The sequence below is a fragment of the Neoarius graeffei genome, chromosome 6 (genome assembly GCF_027579695.1).
Source record: "Neoarius graeffei isolate fNeoGra1 chromosome 6, fNeoGra1.pri, whole genome shotgun sequence".
NCBI classification, from domain to species: Eukaryota; Metazoa; Chordata; class Actinopteri; order Siluriformes; family Ariidae; genus Neoarius; species Neoarius graeffei.
Genome location: NC_083574.1, coordinates 28197363 through 28217230, shown reverse-complemented (window position 1 = coordinate 28217230; position 19868 = coordinate 28197363). Strand labels below are relative to the sequence as shown.

At 47.1% G+C, this 19868-nt stretch overlaps 1 protein-coding gene across 1 annotated transcript in view; it reads left to right on the top strand.

Moving 5' to 3' along the window:
• The window catches only part of nectin1b (nectin cell adhesion molecule 1b), a 648475-nt gene extending 629317 nt beyond the window's left edge, over positions 1-19158 (top strand). The window contains exon 8 of the mRNA XM_060923542.1: positions 18867-19158. Coding sequence (XP_060779525.1) covers positions 18867-19001 — 135 coding nt within the window. The 3' untranslated portion in view covers positions 19002-19158. The remainder of the gene's footprint in view (positions 1-18866) is intronic.
• The last annotated feature ends 710 nt before the right edge of the window (positions 19159-19868 follow it).

Sequence of the window (19868 nt, the reverse complement as noted above, 5' to 3'; positions counted from 1 at the left end):
TAAAATAAACAAATGTGCAAATCAGGTAAACAATTGGGGGGCAGGGTAAATGGGGTCACTGGTCTTGTTTATTGAGGTGGGGGCAGAGTGGGTCAGGAGCAGGGCCGTAACCAGGATTTTTCAAATACCGAGGTCAAGCATGGCTGACAGCACCAAATGCCCCCCCGGCACAACTTAAATAAATAAATAACAAACCAAGGATAGATTTGGTGGTGGACACATTTATTTTAACAATTCTACAACTGTGGCACCATAACTGTGGTGTTTTATCTGACATAAAAGTAGAAAGGTAGTGAACTCTTGAACTGAGTATACATACCTAAAGTACCAGTTACCTAAAGTATTGGCATTATTTACATTGCAGCATACACATGACAGAAAGGGTGTGAACTGCTGAATTGTAAGCTTTAGTATTACACCTTATAATAATAGTGTGTGTGTGTGTGTGTGTGTGTGTGTGTGTGTGTGTGTGTGTGTGAGAGAGAGAGAGAGAGAGAGAGAGAGAGAGTGTGTTATTTGTGGGTGTCTGTATGTGTAGAGACATTCTGAGCAGTAATGTAAAGGCATCAGTCTATCTGGCTGTCTTGAATTGAGATCCATTTGCATGCATTCTCTGAAACAGTGTTCTCACCATTGCTTGTAATGTAAGTTTGGCTCATAACACATTTACTTCAACAATTCTAAAACTGTGCCATCATAACTGTGGAGTTTTGTCTGACATAAAAGTCAAAACTGAACTGAACTGAGTGTATTGCTCAGCTACCTGAAGTATTGGCATTATTTACATTTCATTATCTTAAATTACATTAGAATGTAGGGCTATTAGTTCTGTGTGAAGACTATGTATTAGAGAGAGTGTGTGAGAGTGTATTATTTGTGTGTGTGTGTGTGTGTGTGTGTGTGTGTGTGTGTGTGTGTGTATGAGTGAGTGAGAGAGAGAGTGAGTTACTCGAACAAGCCCGTTTACTCAGCCCTGCACAGGGCTGCCTGTGACAACGTAGTTTTGAATGTTTCTCGAAATGCTAACTAAAATGTAATAGGCAATGACAATAAAACGTTTCCCCTTGGAAAGTTGGCATGACACCACTGAACGGTCTGCCACTGCACTGACAATATTTTCTCACCTTCCCTCCTTCTCTTTCCCTGCTCTTCTGTTGGCTGTCCAAACCTTAATTTAGTTTGTTGCAACGTTTTCATTTTGCACTCAGGTAAGCTCTATAATTAGGGTGACCACCGACATGAGTCTGTAAGTTAGGACACTTGTGTCCAAAAGTGAGGACAAAGGCCCTAAAGTTAGGACACCGTTGCGTTATGCGGGGGGGGTGTAAGAAAAACTTATAAAAAAACGTATGAAGTCAATATATATTTATTAACTTGGAACACCTATCAAAAAGAGAAATGTGGAAAATGATGGTCAAGACCATGTCAACAAGAAACAAAACATCACTGTAAAGTCACTGTAAAGAGTTGTGGCCATCTATAGACACTGAAAAAACAGTCTTTGCCATGCCATAGGCCAACATATTTATTCACTTGAAAATGACCATCAAAAAGAAAAAAAAATGAAAAATCGAAAAATGAGTCAAGAAACATGTAGGCCTACTGTCATTTAGCCTACTATACTGGCCTTGGCTTATCCACAGGAACTAAACTAAAAACAAAACATTGTTGTGTTCATTTATGCTCATCCAAAAACTATCAAAAAGAAAAACATGAAAAACGACAGTCAACCATGTCATTTACATTTGGCCTATAACCTTATCCACAGGAATTTGGATAAAACATCATTAAACATTCCTGTCAACTTTTGCAGAGCAGTCTAAACTCCTGTACGAGTGATGGTGTTTAATGGTGTGGAACAATTTAGTCAGCTCAGCAGCAGTGGTTTTGTCATCGATTGGGGTTGGTAGCGCTGGGGCAAAAAATGATGCTAAAGATGACTGTCCAGCACTGCTGGCATTCTCTCTGTGGCGGTCTGTGTCCGCGTGTCTGTCTATCGCACCTTTACCTCTGCTCCCCACATCAATGTCAATGCGACAGAGCTTGCAGAAGGCGAAGTGTTCTCCCTTTTTGCTCTTGCCGACAAAACGACGCTCTAAACACCAAGCATTTTTAAAGGATGTCTTTCGTTTCGGCATGAGTATTGTTCAACAGCATGCGTGCCAACATTCATAGGTTTTTCCGTACAAACATTCGCACTGCGCGCGCAGCTCGGAGGAGCAAAAATCAGTCAATCGCGTGAGCGCAGCTTCTGAGTGACAGCAGCTTCCAGACAATCAGAGGCTGCAGAGGCTCCATCAGCTGCGCACGCAGCGCGAATGTTTGTATACGAGAAATCCCTGTAGGCTATCTTTGCCTGTACAGTATGTCATCGCAGAACAGCAAGTGTAAATAATGGGCGGGGATTTGTGACGATTGATGCAACGGTGGCGGCTGAGGGTCCGAAATGAGGACAAAATGTAAAAAGTGAGGACGCGTGACAGACGTCCGGACAGACAGCTCTAAAACCGGACTGTCCGGACGAATGGTCACCCTATCTATAATGCTATGTGACTATTAGCCTACGTTAGGTTAGGTAGGCATATGTGATAGAGCGTAGACTACACCCTGCCCATTTTATCCAAAACCCAACTTCCCCGGCTGACACTAGTATAGGCTACGTCGCGTGACGCTGCGTTAGACACGGCAACGATAGAGATAGAGGCTGAGAGATTTCAGATGACATTAGACAAATGTGAATTTTATTGGGGGGGAAATACAGATGACATGTGGATGTGGACGCTGCGTTTTACATTGATCACTGCTCGAATTCAGCGTAGACCAATTTTAAATTTCTGAAAAAAATACCGAGGACATGACCTCGGTGTCCTCAATGGTAGTTACGGCCATGACGGCATCTATGCATGCCATTCCTCTGCAGTGTACGCCATATTGTGTCACAGGAAATATTCACCCCAGTTTGGCTTTCTATTTCTTTAGATAACTGCAGTGAACTTGCATGCCGATTTTCTTCAACCTTTCTCATCGAGGTGTTAACTTTCGTGGACAACCTGGACATCTCTTTGAGATGATTGCAGTTCCATCTTTCTTAAATTTTTGTACCACTTTTGCTACAGTATTCTGACTGATCAGTAAAGCTTTGCTGATCTTCTTGTAGCCTTCACCTTTGTGGTGTAAAGAAATTATTTTCTTTGGGGAATTCTGAAGAGACAAGTTGAGCAGCACTCTCCATCCAGCACCCAGTCATTAAAAGAGGTCATTGTTGAAGAATGGAAAAAGATTGATGTTGCAAAATGTCACCAACTTGTTCATTCCATGCCTCGAAGACTTGGTGCTGTCATTAAAAATCATGGAAGCCATACAAAGTACTAGATGTAGTAGGTTTTGTTGTGGGGTGTACTCATTTTTGCACCACCCTAATTTGAGTAAATCTGAAAAATGTGTAATCTAAGTTTATATTATTAACCTTACTTTCATGTTATAAATTTAACAGATGTTATATTAAACTTTGTCTTTTCAACATTTTGGAAATTGTTTGTGTTCATTGAGATATTGTTTAAAATGTTACTTTTCAAAGGGGGTGTACTCATTTACGCTGAGCACTGTATAAAAATCTCAATCTTCTTGGTACTTCATCCCCTATCCATTCAAATTTAGAATTTCCTGCTCTTTCCTTTTCCCAACAAGGATTTAATGTAATTTTGGTTGGGTGATCATTTTTGAGACCTTTTAAATTTATGCACTATTTTGTTAACAGCTGTTTCCTTAGCATTTCTCATGAACATGTTTAACACAACCCCATTTGAAGGCACCATTATCTCACAATAAGAGTACACTCTCTTTTTTATTGGCAGTTTTTATTTAAAGTTGACTTTTTTTTGTTGTTGTTGATATTTTAAGGTGCTGTAAAAGGTTACCCAATTCTTACAGTGCTGTAAAGTGTTATGCAGTTCTTTCTAAAGGTTTCAGGGATGCCATACCAGAGTTGTATAGTGCTATAACTGGTGAACCAGGCATGGATTTAGAATGGATGACAAGCCATTTTTCCTATTACAAATCAATGTACCATTAAAATGATTTCAAAGCTAATATTTTAAGGTAAAATTCCTATCTAGTGATGCCTTAATGGGCACGTCATATCCGTGAAAATACACACATCAGTGTCACTGTCCCCGGACTGCTCAGTTTTGTTCCTGAAAAGAGATTGTGGCAGCGGGGGCGTGGTCAAGCGCCGGTCTGTGACAGGAGGGTGGAGCCGGGGAAGGTGAGTGGCAGAATCGCGACACCTGAGGATAATTAACCTGTTTGTGTGTGTGTTTTCCCAGTAACCGCTCCCTATTTAAGGAGGCAGAGAGAGAGGAGAGGGAGCGCAACCCGGGACCAGACAAGTGTGCGTGTATGGAAGGAAATATTTAGACTGAAAAGTTGTTAAAATAAATAATTTATCTGCCTCCAAGCTTTGTCCTGCCGTCCTCTGTGCTCCACCCACACTCGAAACTCGCTACAGTGGTGCCGAAACCCGGGAAAAAGGTGGAGCACCAACACAGCAGCCCCATGGAATCCTCCCCATTTGCGGACTTGGTCCACGCCCTCGCCACGGCTCAGCAGAGCCAGCACCAGGCACTTGTCACGCTCTGAAAGGAGCAGGAGCGCCGCTTCGAAGCCCTGGTGCTGGCCCAGCAGGAAGATTGAGAGGCGTTCCGGCGTCTCCTCGCGGCGGCGGGGTCCACCAGCGCCCCGGCCGCGGGCCCGTCTCCCCTCACCGTGACCAAGATGGGCCCACAGGACGACCCTGAGGCGTTCATCACATTGTTTGAGCAGGTCGCCGAAGCCTCGGGGTGGCCGATGGAGCAGCGCGCGGCGCGCCTCCTCCCCCTCCTGACGGGAGAGGCGCAGCTGGCCGCACTACAGCTCCCCGCCAACCGCAGGCTGGCCTACGCCGATCTTCGCCGGGCTGTCCTCCAGCGCGTGGGGCGCACGCCGGAGCAGCAGCGCCAGCGCTTCCGCGCGCTGCGGATGGAGGAAGTCGGCAGCCCGTTCGCGTTCGGCCAGCAGCTCCGGGACGCCTGCTGGCGGTGGCTGAGGGCCGAAGATCGCGACGCCAAGGGAATCATCGACCAGGTGGCGCTGGAACAGTTCATCGCCCGCTTACCAGCCGGAACCGCGGAGTGGGTCCAGTGCCACCGCCCGGCGTCGCTGGATCAGGCCATGGGACTGGCGGAGGATCATCTGGCGGCTGTTCTGGCGGCAGGACAGCGGACGTCATCAGCTTCTCTCTCCTCTTCTCTCTCTCTTTCTCTCCCCCCTCCTCCCATGTCCTGTCCTCTCCCCATTCCCCCACCACGGAGGCGGGGGCCGGCTCCACCCCAGCCGGCCCGCCGCACCCGTGGTGCCCTCCCGTTTCTCCCTTCTGTGTCTGTCTCTCCCCCCCTTCAGGTGAGTGAGCCCCAGAACACAGCTGCAGAGGGAAGGCCCGGGCTGGTCTGCTGGCGCTGCGGGGAACCGGGCCACCTGCAGCAACAGTGTGCAGCGATGGAAGTGGGGGCGGTGGTGCGGATCCCCGACGTGCCAGAGGCTGCCCTCGATCGGGCCAGAGCGTATCGCATACCGGTAAGTGTACAAGGGGCTACATATCAGGTGTTGGTGGATTCAGGTTGCAATCAGACCTCAATCCGCCAAAGCCTGGTGCAAGACGAGGCATTGGGGGGAGCACAAGGGGTGAAGGTGTTGTGTGTGCACGGGGATATTCACAGCTACCCGTAGGTGTCGGTCCACATACATTTCAGAGGGGAAAAATCAATAGTGAAGGCGGCGGTTAATCCTCGCCTTACCCACTTTTTGATTTTGGGGACTGATTGGCCGGGATTTCGGGGTTTAATGGCACGCCTAGTAAAGAGTGGGTCCTGCCAGTTGACAGGGGAGGGTCCCGGTGTCGCTTTGGCTGGACCTGTGGTCGCAGAGCCATCTACGTCATCTCCGCGACAGAGTGAGGAGCCACCGGCCCCTCCTCTTTCTATTGGGGAATCCCTCGCGGATTTCCCACTGGAACAATCGCGAGACGAGACTCTGCGACACGCGTTTGACCAAGTGAGAGTAATCGATGGTCAGACGCTCCAGCCGAACGCCACCCCGTCCTTCCCCTATTTTTCCATTTTGAAGGATAGGTTATACCGAGTGACGCAGGACACTCAGACAAAAGAGCGAGTCACCCAATTGTTAATTCCAAAGAGCCGCCGGGAATTGGTATTCCAGGCGGCTCACTTTAATCCCATGGCTGGACACCTCGGGCAGGATAAGACACTCGCCCAGATAATGGCCCGATTCTATTGGCTGGGGATTCGCGGCGACGTCCGTAAGTGGTGTACGGCGTGCCGCGAATGCCAGTTAGTAAATCCAGCGGCCATTCCAAAAGCGCCCTTGCGCCCCCTACCATTAATCGAGACCCCGTTCGAAAGAATTGGGATGGATCTCGTCGGGCCATTAGATCGGTCAACACGAGGGTACCGCTTTATATTGGTTCTGGTGGACTATGCAACGCGATACCCGGAAGCGGTGCCTCGTCTCGTCTCGTCTCGTCTTCTTCCGCTTATCCGGGACCGGGTCGCGGAGGCAGCAGTCTAAGCATGGAAGCCCAAACTTCCCTTTCCCCAGACACCTCGGCCAGCTCCTCGGGAAGAACACCGAGGCGTTCCCAGGCCAGCCGAGAGACATAGTCCCTCCAGCGTGTCCTGGGTCTTCCCCGGGGCCTCCTCCCGGGGGGACATGCCTGGAACACCTCCCCAGGGAGGCGTCCAGGAGGCATCCGAAAAAGATGCCCGAGCCACCTCAGCTGGTTCCTCTCGATGTGGAGGAGCAGCGGCTCTACTCCGAGCTCCTCCCGAGTGACTGTGCTTCTCACCCTATCTCTAAGGGAGCGCCCAGCCACCCTGCGAAGGAAACTAATTTCAGCCGCTTGTATCCGCAATCTTGTTCTTTCTGTCATTACCCAAAGCTCATGACCATAGGTGAGAGTCGGAACGTAGATCGACCGGTAAATTGAGAGCTTCGCCTTTTGGCTCAGCTCCTTCTTCACCACGACGGACCGGTAAAGCGACCGCATCACTGCGGAGGCTGCACCGATCCGCCTGTCGATCTCACGCTCCATCCTTCCCTCACTCGTGAACAAGATCCCGAGATACTTAAACTCCTCCACTTGAGGCAGGACTTCTCCACCAACCTGGAGAGGGCAAGCCACCCTTTTCCGGTCGAGAACCATGGCCTCGGACTTGGAGGTGCTGATTCTCATCCCAGCCGCTTCACACTCGACTGCAAACCACCCCAGTGCATGCTGAAGGTCCTGGTTTGAAGAAGCCAACAGGACAACATCATCCGCAAAAAGCAGAGATGAAATCCTGTGGTTCCCAAACAGGATTCCTTCCGGCCCCTGGCTGCGCCTAGAAATTCTGTCCATAAAAATTATGAACAGAACCGGTGACAAAGGGCAGCCCTGCCGGAGTCCAACATGCACTGGGAACAGGTCTGACTTACTGCCGGCAATGCGAACCAGACTCCTGCTCCGTTCGTACAGGGACCGGACAGCCCTTAGCAGAGAGCCCCGAACCCCATACTCCCGAAGCACCCCCCACAGAATACCACGGGGGACACGGTCGAATGCCTTCTCCAGATCCACAAAGCACATGTGGACTGGTTGGGCAAACTCCCATGAACCCTCGAGCACCCTATGAAGGGTATAGAGCTGGTCCAGTGTTCCGCGACCAGGACGAAAACCGCATTGTTCCTCCTGGATCCGAGGTTCGACTATTGGTCGAATTCTCCTCTCCAATACCCTGGAGTAAACTTTCCCTGGGAGGCTGAGAAGTGTGATTCCCCTATAATTGGAGCACACTCTCCGGTCCCCTTTCTTAAAAAGAGGGACCACCACCCCAGTCTGCCACTCCAGAGGCACTGTCCCCGACCGCCACGCGATGTTGCAGAGGCGTGTCAACCAAGACAGCCCCACAACATCCAGAGACTTGAGATACTCAGGGCAGATCTCATCCACCCCCGGTGCCTTGCCACCGAGGAGCTTGCAAACCACCTCAGTGACTTCGGCTTGGGTAATGGACGAGTCCACCTCTGAGTCATCAGCCTCAGTCTCCTCAGTGGAAGACATGACGGTGGGATTGAGGAGATCCTCAAAGTATTCCTTCCACCGCCCGACAATGTCCCCAGTCGAGGTCAACAGCTCCCCACCCGCACTGTAAACAGTGTTGGCAGAGTACTGCTTCCCCCTCCTGAGGCGCCAGACGGTTTGCCAGAATTTCTTCGAGGCCGACCGATAGTCCTTCTCCATGGCCTCCCCGAACTCCTCCCAGTTCCGAGTTTTTGCCTCCGCAACTGCCCGAGCTGCAGCACGCCTGGCCTGCCGATACCCGTCGGCTGCCTCAGGAGTCCCGGAGGTCAACATGGCCCAATAGGACTCCTTCTTCAGCTTGACGGCATCCCTTACTTCTGGTGTCCACCACCGGGTTCGGGGATTGCCGCCACGACAGGCACCGGAGACCTTGCGGCCACAGCTCCGAACAGCTGCGTCCACAATGGAGGTAGAGAACATGGTCCACTCAGACTCAATGTCCCCCGCCTCCCTCGGAAGCTGGGAAAAGCTCTCCTGGAGGTGGGAGTTAAAGACCTCCCCAACAGAGTGCTCGGCCAGACGTTCCCAGCAGACCCTCACCATACGTTTAGGCCTGCCAGGTCTGTCCAGCTTCCTCCTCCGCCAGCGGATCCAACTCACCACCAGGTGGTGATCAGTTGACAGCTCAGCCCCTCTCTTCACCCGAGTGTCCAAGACATAGGGCCGGAGATCAGATGAAACGACTACAAAGTCGATCATCGACCTCCGACCTAAGGTGTCCTGGTGCCACATGCACTTATGGACACCCCTATGCTCAAACATGGTGTTCGTTATGGACAAACCGTGACTAGCACAGAAGTCCAATAACAAAACACCACTCGGGTTCAGATCGGGGAGGCCGTTCCTCCCAACCACGCCCCTCCAGGTGTCACTGTCGTCGCCCACGTGAGCATTGAAGTCCCCCAGTAGCACAATGGAGTCCCCAGTCTGAGCACCCCTCAGTACCTCTCCCAGGGACTCCAAGAAGGCCGGATACTCTATACTGCTATTTGGCCCGTAGGCACAAACAACAGCAAGAGCCCTCTCCCCAATCCGAAGGCGCAGAGAGGCGACCCTCTCGTTCACTGAGGTAAACTCCAACACATGGCGGCGGGCTGGTGTGGGGAAGCGGTGCCTCTTCGCAATATCTCAGCACGCAGTATTGCGGAGGCCCTCTTCCACGTCATCTCCCGGGTTGGAATCCCGAAAGAGATTCTGACTGACCAAGGCACCTCGTTTATGTCATGGACACTGAGCGAACTGTATGGGCTACAGGGTATTAAGCCGATCCGCACCAGCGTGTATCACCCACAGACGGACAGTTTAGTTGAACGGTTCAATCGCACCCTCAAGAACATTATCAAAAAATTCGTAAGTGAGGACGCACGTAACTGGGATAAGTGGCTCGAACCCTTGTTGTTCGCAGTGCAAGAGGTCCCCCAAGCCTCCACGGGGTTCTCCCCGTTTGAATTATTATATGGGCGTAAGCCGCGCGGCATCTTAGATGTCCTGCGGGAAAACTGGGAGGAGGGACCTTCACAGAGCAAAAACAAAATTCAGTACGTTATGGATCTGCACGCAAAACTCCACACGCTCACCCACCTAACTCAGGAGAATTTGCGGCAGGCCCAGGAACGGCAAGCCTGCCTGTACAACAAGGGCACGCGCCTTAGAGAGTTCACTCCGGGAGATAAGGTACTCGTCCTGTTGCCCACGTCGAGCTCCAAATTAATCGCCAAGTGGCAAGGACCCTTTGAGGTCACACGGCGAGTCGGGGATGTCGACTATGAGGTTAGGCGAACGGACAGGGAAGGGGCGCTACAGATCTACCACCTCAATCTGCTGAAACTCTGGAACGAGGAGGTCCCTGTGGCGTTGGTGTCGGTAGTTCCGGAGAAGGCGGAGCTGGGGCCGGAGGTCCAAAAAGGGTCATTGGCAACACGTACCTCTCCGGTCCCCTGTGGAGACCACCTCTCCCCGACCCAACTCACGGAGGTCGCCCAGTTGCAGGCCGAGTTTTCGGATGTGTTCTCGCCCCTGCCCAGTCGCACTAACCTCATAGAACACCACATAGATACGCCCCCGGGGGTGGTAGTGCGTAGCCGTTCTTATAGATTACCCGAACACAAAAAAAAGGTGGTTCGGGAAGAACTTCAGGCCATGCTCGAAATGGGCATCGTCGAGGAGTCCCACAGTGACTGGAGCAGCCCGGTGGTCTTGGTTCCCAAGGCCGACGGCTCGGTCCGGTTCTGTGTGGACTATAGAAAAGTCAACGCGGTGTCTAAATTCGACGCGTACCCAATGCCTCGTATTGATGAGCTGCTCAATCGACTAGGCACGGCTCGCTTTTACTCGACACTGGATTTGACGAAGGGATATTGGCAGATCCCCTTGATTCCATTATCCCGAGAGAAAACGGCCTTTTCCACACCGTTCGGCTTACACCAGTTCATCACACTTCCTTTTGGGCTGTTTGGGGCGCCCGCTACGTTTCAGCGGTTGATGGACCGGGTCCTCCGGCCCCATGACACCTATGCGGCCGCTTACCTAGATGATATCATCATTTATAGTAATGATTGGCAGCGGCACCTACAACACCTGAGGGCCGTCCTGAGGTCGCTGAGGCGGGCGGGACTCACTGCCAACCTGAAGAAGTGTGCGATTGGGCGGGTGGAAGTACGGTATCTGGGCTTCCACTTGGGCAACGGGCAGGTGCGTCCCCAAATTAATAAGACGGCAGCGATTGCGGCCTGCCCGAGGCCCAAGACCAAAAAGGGGGTGAGGCAGTTCCTGGGGCTGGCTGGCTACTATCGTAGGTTTATACCTAATTATTCAGACGTCACCAGCCCGCTGACTGACCTCACTAAAAAGGGGGCGCCAGATCCGGTCCAGTGGACGGAGCAGTGCCAGCGGGCTTTCTCTGAGGTAAAGGCTGCACTGTGTGGGGGGCCACTTTTACACTCCCCTGACTTCTCTTTCCCTTTTGTGTTGCAGACCGATGCGTCGGACAGAGGGCTGGGGGCCGTTTTGTCCCAGCAGGTGGAGGGGGAGGACCGCCCGGTCCTGTACATCAGCCGGAAGCTGTCAGTGCGTGAGGGGCGCTACAGCACAATTGAAAAAGAGTGCCTGGCGATTAAGTGGGCAGTCCTCTCCCTCCGTTACTACCTGCTGGGGTGCTCTTTCACTCTCTGTTCGGACCACGCGCCCCTCCAGTGGCTCCACCGCATGAAGGATGCCAACGCGCGGATCACCCGTTGGTATCTGGCACTCCAACCCTTCAACTTCAAGGTGGTCCACAGGCCGGGTGCGCAGATGGTCGTGGCGGACTTCCTCTCCCGTCAAGGGGGGGGGGGGAGTCGGCTGCGGGCCGGACGAGCGCCCGGCCTGAGTCGGGCGGTGGGGGTATGTGGCAGCAGGGGCGTGGTCAAGCGCCGGTCTGTGACAGGAGGGTGGAGCCGGGGAAGGTGAGTGGCAGAATCGCGACACCTGAGGATAATTAACCTGTTTGTGTGTGTGTTTTCCCAGTAACCGCTCCCTATTTAAGGAGGCAGAGAGAGAGGAGAGGGAGCGCAACCCGGGACCAGACAAGTGTGCGTGTATGGAAGGAAATATTTAGACTGAAAAGTTGTTAAAATAAATAATTTATCTGCCTCCAAGCTTTGTCCTGCCGTCCTCTGTGCTCCACCCACACTCGAAACTCGCTACAGAAATGTAACTCCTTGAAGCTATCACTCACTTTCTAATCAGATGTAAATTCAGTCATAGAAATCAGGTGATACACAGGGAGTTGATCATTTATGCACAGCTCACTGTGAGGAAGAAAACACACAAAAATGTACATAATAAGAGAACTATAAGCACGTTTATAATGACCTTATATAATTTAAATGAAACCCCTTTGTAGCCCTCTTGTGGGTTATGGAATGAGGAACTGGCAGACAGTATTGACAATTGAAGGTGCGCTTTTATTTTTTGTTGCTTTCACTTTACAGTGACTTCAATTCTCACACTTATGCACACATGCTCCCACAAACACAATGCTGGTAGCTCCTCTCTCTCTCTCTCTCTCTGACTACTGGCTTCTCTCTGAAAGAACACAGAAAAACACACAAGGGTAAATTGTGAGTAATCAAACGCAGATGAAAATCATTCCGTGTTACCTGCCGGTTCTACCTGACTCCTCGCCACTCACAGTCAAGTTTATTTGTATCGCGCTTTATCAACAGACATTGTCGCAAAGCAGCTTTACAGAAAATTAAAGACATAAGCTAATTTTATCCCTCATTTATCCCCTAATTTATCCCTAGTGAGCAAGTCCATGGTGATGGTGGCAAGGAAAAACTCCCTCAGATGGCATGAGGAAAAAACCTCAAGAGGAACCAGACTCAAAAGGGAACCCACCCTCATCTGGGTGACAACAGATAGTGTGATCATAAACTTCTATAAGTGTGTCCCATGTAGTCACAAAGTATAACTGTGAAAGGTACTGTGTAAGTTCAACTTGGTGATTTTCACTTCTCAGCTGTTCCATTGCAGAAGGGAATAGAGACATGGGATAATAATAAATGTGACTTAGTTGACTCCTCAGTTTTCTATGCACAGCTATAGACCCACCACTTTCTATGAAAACAAAGCTGGTGGAAGTTCATGATGTGGAAGGAGCAATGTACAATGGTGCTTGAAAGTTTGTGAACCCTTTAGAATTTTCTATATTTCTGCATAAATATGACCTAAAACATCATCAGATTTTCACACCAGTCCTACAAGTAGATAAAGAGAACCGAGTTAAACAAATGAGACAAAAATATTGTACTTGGTCATTTGTTTATTGAGGAAAATGATCCAATATTACATATCTGTGAGCTGTGTTTCTTTGGCTGACAAGGGGTAAATTCAGTTTTGTGGCAGCCATGCAGTTAGCCATGAGTTCAGTGGTGCAGTTGCTTGTATGTGTGGTGAGGTGGCAGCCCATTGGTTTTGACCTTCCAGAAGTTCCTACAGTCAAATTTCACATCAGGTTTCACCTCGTGTATACAAGTTATCAAGTCAGGGCAGACATGTGGTGCAGCACAGTGAATCTAGCTGAGTGGAGAATTATTAGACCAGATATTCTGATTGGCATTTAAGCCTATGAAGCCACATATCACTTGAAAATATGTAGCATATGGTAAGACATTGTATTTTATAAAGGCCTGCATAGGCTAAATAGGCATTTTCAAATTGTTTGCAATTAATAAGAGATCATTTTTCAAATTTTCAATATGCTTGGAGTTCTGATTTGTTCTCACCATTGTACAGAAGCTTAGCACAAACTGCAGATGTGTCAGGTGCGCGAGAGAGGAGGATGTAAGTACAGAAGTGTTTAATATTATACAGCGCGATTTATACCAAAAGTGCAGGAAACACAACAACAAAACAGTCCAAATCAGCAGGCAAGGTCATAAACACAAAAACGGGCAAGAGGTCGATCGAGGCGCGAATGGGATATCAGAGGCAAAATGAGGACGACAACTAGAACCAGGAACAGGAGTTGAGAAACCAGGAAAACCACAAGGACAGGAAACAAGGTTCGGTAATGTGCACGGAACGTGGCGTAATACTTTGCATCACATTATCTTCAGCACAGTCCTTAAATAGCCCAACATTTAGTTCACTGATTGAGGACAGGTGCGCCTTGTTCACAGCGCGCGTGCTGGAGCTCGTTTGGTGCGCCTTCAGGTGGACTGACACCTTGCTTCAAAGTGAGGAGCTTCTCTCCAGTCTTTTGGCCCACCGGGGATTGGTTGAACACCCACTGGAAAAGCTGGCGCATTCAGTTCCTGGACGATAAGTGCTCACCTCCCTGATTTCAGACTGTGGTGGCATGGTTAGCACAACAAACAACATGAGCTAGGCAAGATTGTGGGGAAGACTATGGGAAAGACACAAACTCTTTCACATTCTATTCCTGCACTGATGTGACAGATGTGAAGTTGTTGGTCTTGACAGTGGCTCCAATAAACCCACACAATTTCTTGATTTTGTCCCCTTCATCTGTCCATGGGGACAATTGGAGGTTAGGCCTAATGTGATGTATGATATGTAATGTGTAGTCTAAAACTCAATATTTATAAGTGGAAACTTGGTAAAAAAAAATTGTGATGGGTTATCAATTTTTGGACTTCTCATTCTGATTATAAAAATGCATTTATTTAAAGTCATTGAAGTTGCCAGATTTGTTTTTTGGGACAGGTTTTTTAAAGAGTCTAACCAACCACCTTTAAATAGATATAAACACAGTTCTAAGCAGACACAAATACAGATACAAATAGTAGGTCCACTACTCTGTTTTAAGAAAGCTTGCCAGGGTCACAAGGCATCTGATTGAGACAAGAAGTGTGCCTCAGGACTGGGTTGCAAGAATGGCAGTTTTTTAACTTTCATGAGCTATCAGATATGAAGCTCAAATAAAGACATTCAGTAACTACTTGGTCTGGGTCATGGTGTTTTAAATACGCTTGAATATTGTGACAATGTTTATGCTAGGATAAAAGAAGAACTGAGAGGCTGCCTTCATAATACAATGCATTTTATTTTCCATTACTAATTTCACTTTTCAGTGACTTCAGTTTTTCTATTTGAGCACACACACACGATGCTGGGTAATACAGCTTTCTCTCTGGTTACTGGCTATCTGGAAGACACACAGAGACACACATTAAAGCTAGCCGCACACTACGCCGATTTTCAGCGTACCGAGCCAACTGAAGTCGCGAGTCAGGCGTAAAGACTAGTTTTCGATGGTACCGACTCATCTCACAGCCGATTCGAAAAACTAATCGGGAGCCAGACTGATCGGCGAGAGTCACTAGCAATAGCCAATCATATCTTTCGCATATAACATGTGACATCATTAAACAATTTCTAGCGTGAGAAATACGTGTTGGTAGTACCTAATGCAGGTATATACTGTAATTCCATAGCTTTATCCATAGACACAGTGGGCTGGAAAGCCACTCTGCTCAAGTTGTGTGGCTGAATTCCAAATCGCTTTAACTCCCCTATATAAGTGCACTATTTAAGGTTGGAAATAATAGCTCATGCAGCCTAGATAGTGCGCTACATATTCCATGTTGTGTCATTTGTAATTCAGCCTGTAGCATCTTCAAGTGTTGGATTTAACAGTAACTATATCCAATAGCCAATCACAAAGCTATTAAGTTGTCACGTGATATTTAGCGGAATGTTTGTTATGATGCTTAGTTCGCATAATCTCGTTTGGTGTCGCTTCAATCGCGACTGCACTCGTCAACAGTCGTGAGTTAGTCGGGGATATGTGCGTGCCCTGTCGGGAGTCGGCTCTGAAATGGGTCGGTTCGGTACCGCGTGGATCGGCGTAGTGTGCGGCTAGCTTTACACATAGCTAGTAGGGGAAACCGGGTATGGTTGTAACACGGGGGGAGTTGTAACGCCACTAATTCCACCAATCAGGGATAAGATACAAGTCATGTGGCAATTAGAATCTCTTCATAGTTCCTTTTCGACCACGCATGGACATTTGGAAATCGTTGGCGCAAGTTCTCACGGAGAGAAGTGAAAAAAACAAAGTCTGAGGTAAGAAAGTAACTTTTTTTTTTATATTATTTTTTTTCCTAGTGCTTTACACATTGTAGATAATGTTGTATGAGTTATATCAGGTCAAACTACAGTCTCTAAGGTAAAGAATGGTGTACTTATCCCCTGCTAATGTCAAAGCACCATGCTAATACAGCTAGCTAAGCAATGGATGACAGTGGTGGGGTAGGTTGTAACAAGTTTTTTGAAAGTGTTACAACCATCCCCTTACATACAAAAAAGATTTTTTTGTGATTTTGATAATTCTGCAGAATGCCTAGAACATGGGTGAGGAAAACAACTCGTGGAGTGGATGCTAAACTACTAAAAAGAGCAGCAGAAGAGATTAGGAAAGGTACATCTGTAAGGGCAGTGGCAAGAAACCATGGCATCTGCCATGTTACCCTTAACAGATATTGGCAGAAGTATAAACTGTTGAAAGACCAGGGATCTCAGGATTTTCAATATGGAGAGTGGATTGTATGTCATACAACATAGTTAGTGAATCTATTTTCCATGTTCATGCAATAAATCGGCATATGAAATGGACTTCTGTTGTTTTTTTTCTGTGTTTTAACAACCTGTTACAACCTATCCCAATACGTGTTGCAACCTACCCCAGTAGTGGGGTAGGTTGTAACAAAGGTACACTCTGTATTTGACATAATCAGACAAATTTTGTGATGTAGTTGAGGAGATTTAAATGGTTGCAAACTGCAGTAGACAAATGTGGGTACTTTGCCTAAAAGTTCTACAACTGTAGTTTAAAAAGAAATGAGAGTTTTATGTGCTGAAGAAAAATGTGTTACAACCATACCCGGTCTCCCCTAATTAGACACAGGTGTAACTCGTCACATGTTACCTGCTGGTTCAGCCTGACACCTCGCAGTTCACAGCCGATGCTTGACCACATCCTCACTGCCACAAATATATTTTGGGACATAGAACCAACTAAATACTTACCCCATTTCCAGGAAAGTTGGGATATTTTCCAAAATGCATGGGGAAAAAAATCTTATCTTTATTCTTTTTCAGTTAAATAAAGGTTCATATGAATTAAAAAATCACAAATTTTTGTTTTTATTGCATTTTGGAAAATATCCCAACTTTTCTGGAAATGGGATTAGTACATTCGAAAATTTTGCAGACAGGTGCAAACAAATAATAAGCCTGATGGCAAAATTAAATACAGCTTTGTGATATGAGCTGTGATATGATCTAGAATTCACAGATCAGTGTTGGCATTTCTATCTCTGTTTTTAATGTTTATCCAGTGTTTCCAAAAAAAAATTTTGTAATTATGACAATCACTACAATCTGTTTGAAAGACTGGACTCAAGGGATTGGAATTCAAGCAGAAATTGGCTACTTAATGCCGATCATGTTAATAATGATAGATACAAAACAGCATGAAGCAAATTCATATTTTTTAACTTTCTACATCATGGGATTATCCTTTTGGAACACTGAAGGTGTTTTCTTTTCATAATCAATCTTGTTTGTTTGGAATGTTTTTACTAATGTTTATGATTTACAATAAGGTTATTCCTGACTAATGACTGGAAAATGAGGCCATGCAGCCTTGATGAAAATCTCCTGAATTTTGACTGAAATATTTTCAACTGTGCAAGTGGAAGTGTTGTTTGTCAGTTTATTGACTGCTGCTCAGTTCCTTTTTATTTTCTGTACACATAAATGGCCATTATGGTCACCTCATAACAACATGATCTTTGTTTATCATAGTCAAGTCAGTTTATTTGTCTAGTGCTTTTAACAACAGACATTGTCACAAAGCAGCTTTACAGAAAAATAAGGACATTAAACATATGGGCTGTTTTTCTCATCTCATTATCTCTAGCCGCTTTATCCTTCTACAGGGTCGCAGGCAAGCTGGAGCCTATCCCAGCTGACTACGGGCGAAAGGCGGGGTACACCCTGGACAAGTCGCCAGGTCATCACAGGGCTGACACATAGACACAGACAACCATTCACATTCACGGTCAATTTAGAGTTACCAGTTAACCTAACCTGCATGTCTTTGGACTGTGGGGGAAACCGGAGCACCCGGAGGAAACCCACGCGGACACGGGGAGAACATGCAAACTCCACACAGAAAGGCCCTCGCCGGCCCCGGGGCTCGAACCCAGGACCTTCTTGCTGTGAGGCGACAGCGCTAACCACTACACCACCGTGCCGCCGGGCTGTTTTTATCCCTAATAAATTTATTTATCCCTGATGAGCAAGCCTGTGGCAATGGTGGCAAGGAAAAACACCCTCATACGACATGAGGAAGAAACCTTGAAAGGAATCAGACTCAAAAGGGAGCCCATCCTCATTTGGGTGATAACAGATAGTGTGACTATAAATAACTTGCTTCTATAGCTGTGTATAGTCACAAAGTACAATATACAGTCACAAAGTACAACTGTGTAACCAGAAAATTCATTATAGTTTTAGCATGATGTCTATTTTGTTGAAGTTATCAACTGTTCATTGATGGAGACTATTCATCTCCTTCATATTTATTTATACTCAGTACTCATATTCAGGGCAGTGCAGTGGTGAGCACTCTTGTCTCACAGCAAGGAGGTTCTGGCTTCAGGCCCAGTGGCTGACAGGGGCTTTTCTGTGTGGAGTTTGCATGTTCTCCCCATGCCTGCATGGGTTTCCTCTGGATACTTCAGTTTCCCCCACAGTCCAAAGACATGCAATTAGGTTGACTGGCTACTCTAAATTGCCCTGTGTGCGTGCATGCGTGCGTGCAGAAAGGAACCGGCCACCCTACTGCTGCAATTCTGGCCAAGCCAACCAAACATGGTTCACCTCAAGCCCAGATTGGGTTTGGCAGTGACGACAACGACAACTCATACTCAGTTCTCTTTTATGCAACCTGAGTTTCCTGTCATACATTAAAAACAATTCTGGAATTTAAAGACAATTCCTATGATATAGCATGATGTGTTTTGTTCCTATGATATGTGTTGACAAGTGTTTAAATTTTTATTTTTTGGTGTCTCTGTTGTGGGGATTATTCATATACACGAATTCCTCTATCTATCCTCAAGTTTTTTTTTTTATGAGCACCACTCCTCACTCACCTCTCCACCTCTTTTATCTCCAGAGCTTTGCCAACAAGGACTGCGATGTTCAGTATGCAGTGCTGGATACTGCAGCTTTGGCTTCCTCTCCTCGGAGCTCGGTGCACTCTTGTGGAGACTTTGTCGAGTATGCAACCATCCAGCTTAGTTCTCAATAGTGCCTGCCCTTATTATCCCTTATCAACTCTTTAAGCTACTGGCCTCAAGGTACACAGATTAATGCCCTGCCTCTCTTATATGTTCTCTTTGCTTTCTTATTGCTCCATAAATTTGTCCCCACTGTTGAGATGAGCTGGAAGAGAACAGTATTAGAAAAAGATGTTTTAAAAGGAGGTTTAACAGACCAACTAAAGGATAAAAGCAAGCTTTGCAGAGGAGCTAAATGATTTTGTACCAGTTTTGCTCACAATAAGCAGCTGATTCTCAAAAAAATAAACTGTGGCCAGAGAATAGATCACAGGATCATAACTAGCTATGTCAAGCAAAATGGCTAAATGTGACTACATTTAAAGTTGTATTTCTGTTGTAGGATTACTAAAACAACAATTAGTACTGCACTGTAATACCACATTTTTTAACAGGATATATGCATTTGTAAATGTTTTTTTGTGCCAGACACTGAAATGTCTATCATCTCTTATAATGTTCAATCCTGGGTCTGTGTCAGCAGCCTAGACTCCCAGAACCCTTACTGGAGGGGGGAGAAAAAAAAAAAAGATTCCAGTAGTCTGAAAATATCATGTTGTTATTGGTCTAAAACTTGTTAAAGTTTCTTGTATTTTCTGTCACCAGTAAGCCTGCTATGTACAGTATTGTTATCAGAATTACGCTATTAAAACTCATCACACAGTAGTACAAAATTTAAAGTCACAGTGTGGGGCTTATTTTATGAAACTCAATTTCCAGAGTATTGCTTCATTTTTTGCAGCCGTGAGGAATTTGCATACTTTTATCACCTATGATGACAACAGTGATGATGACAACAGCAACAATGTGAATACATGTGAGCCAGGGGCTGTATGGAC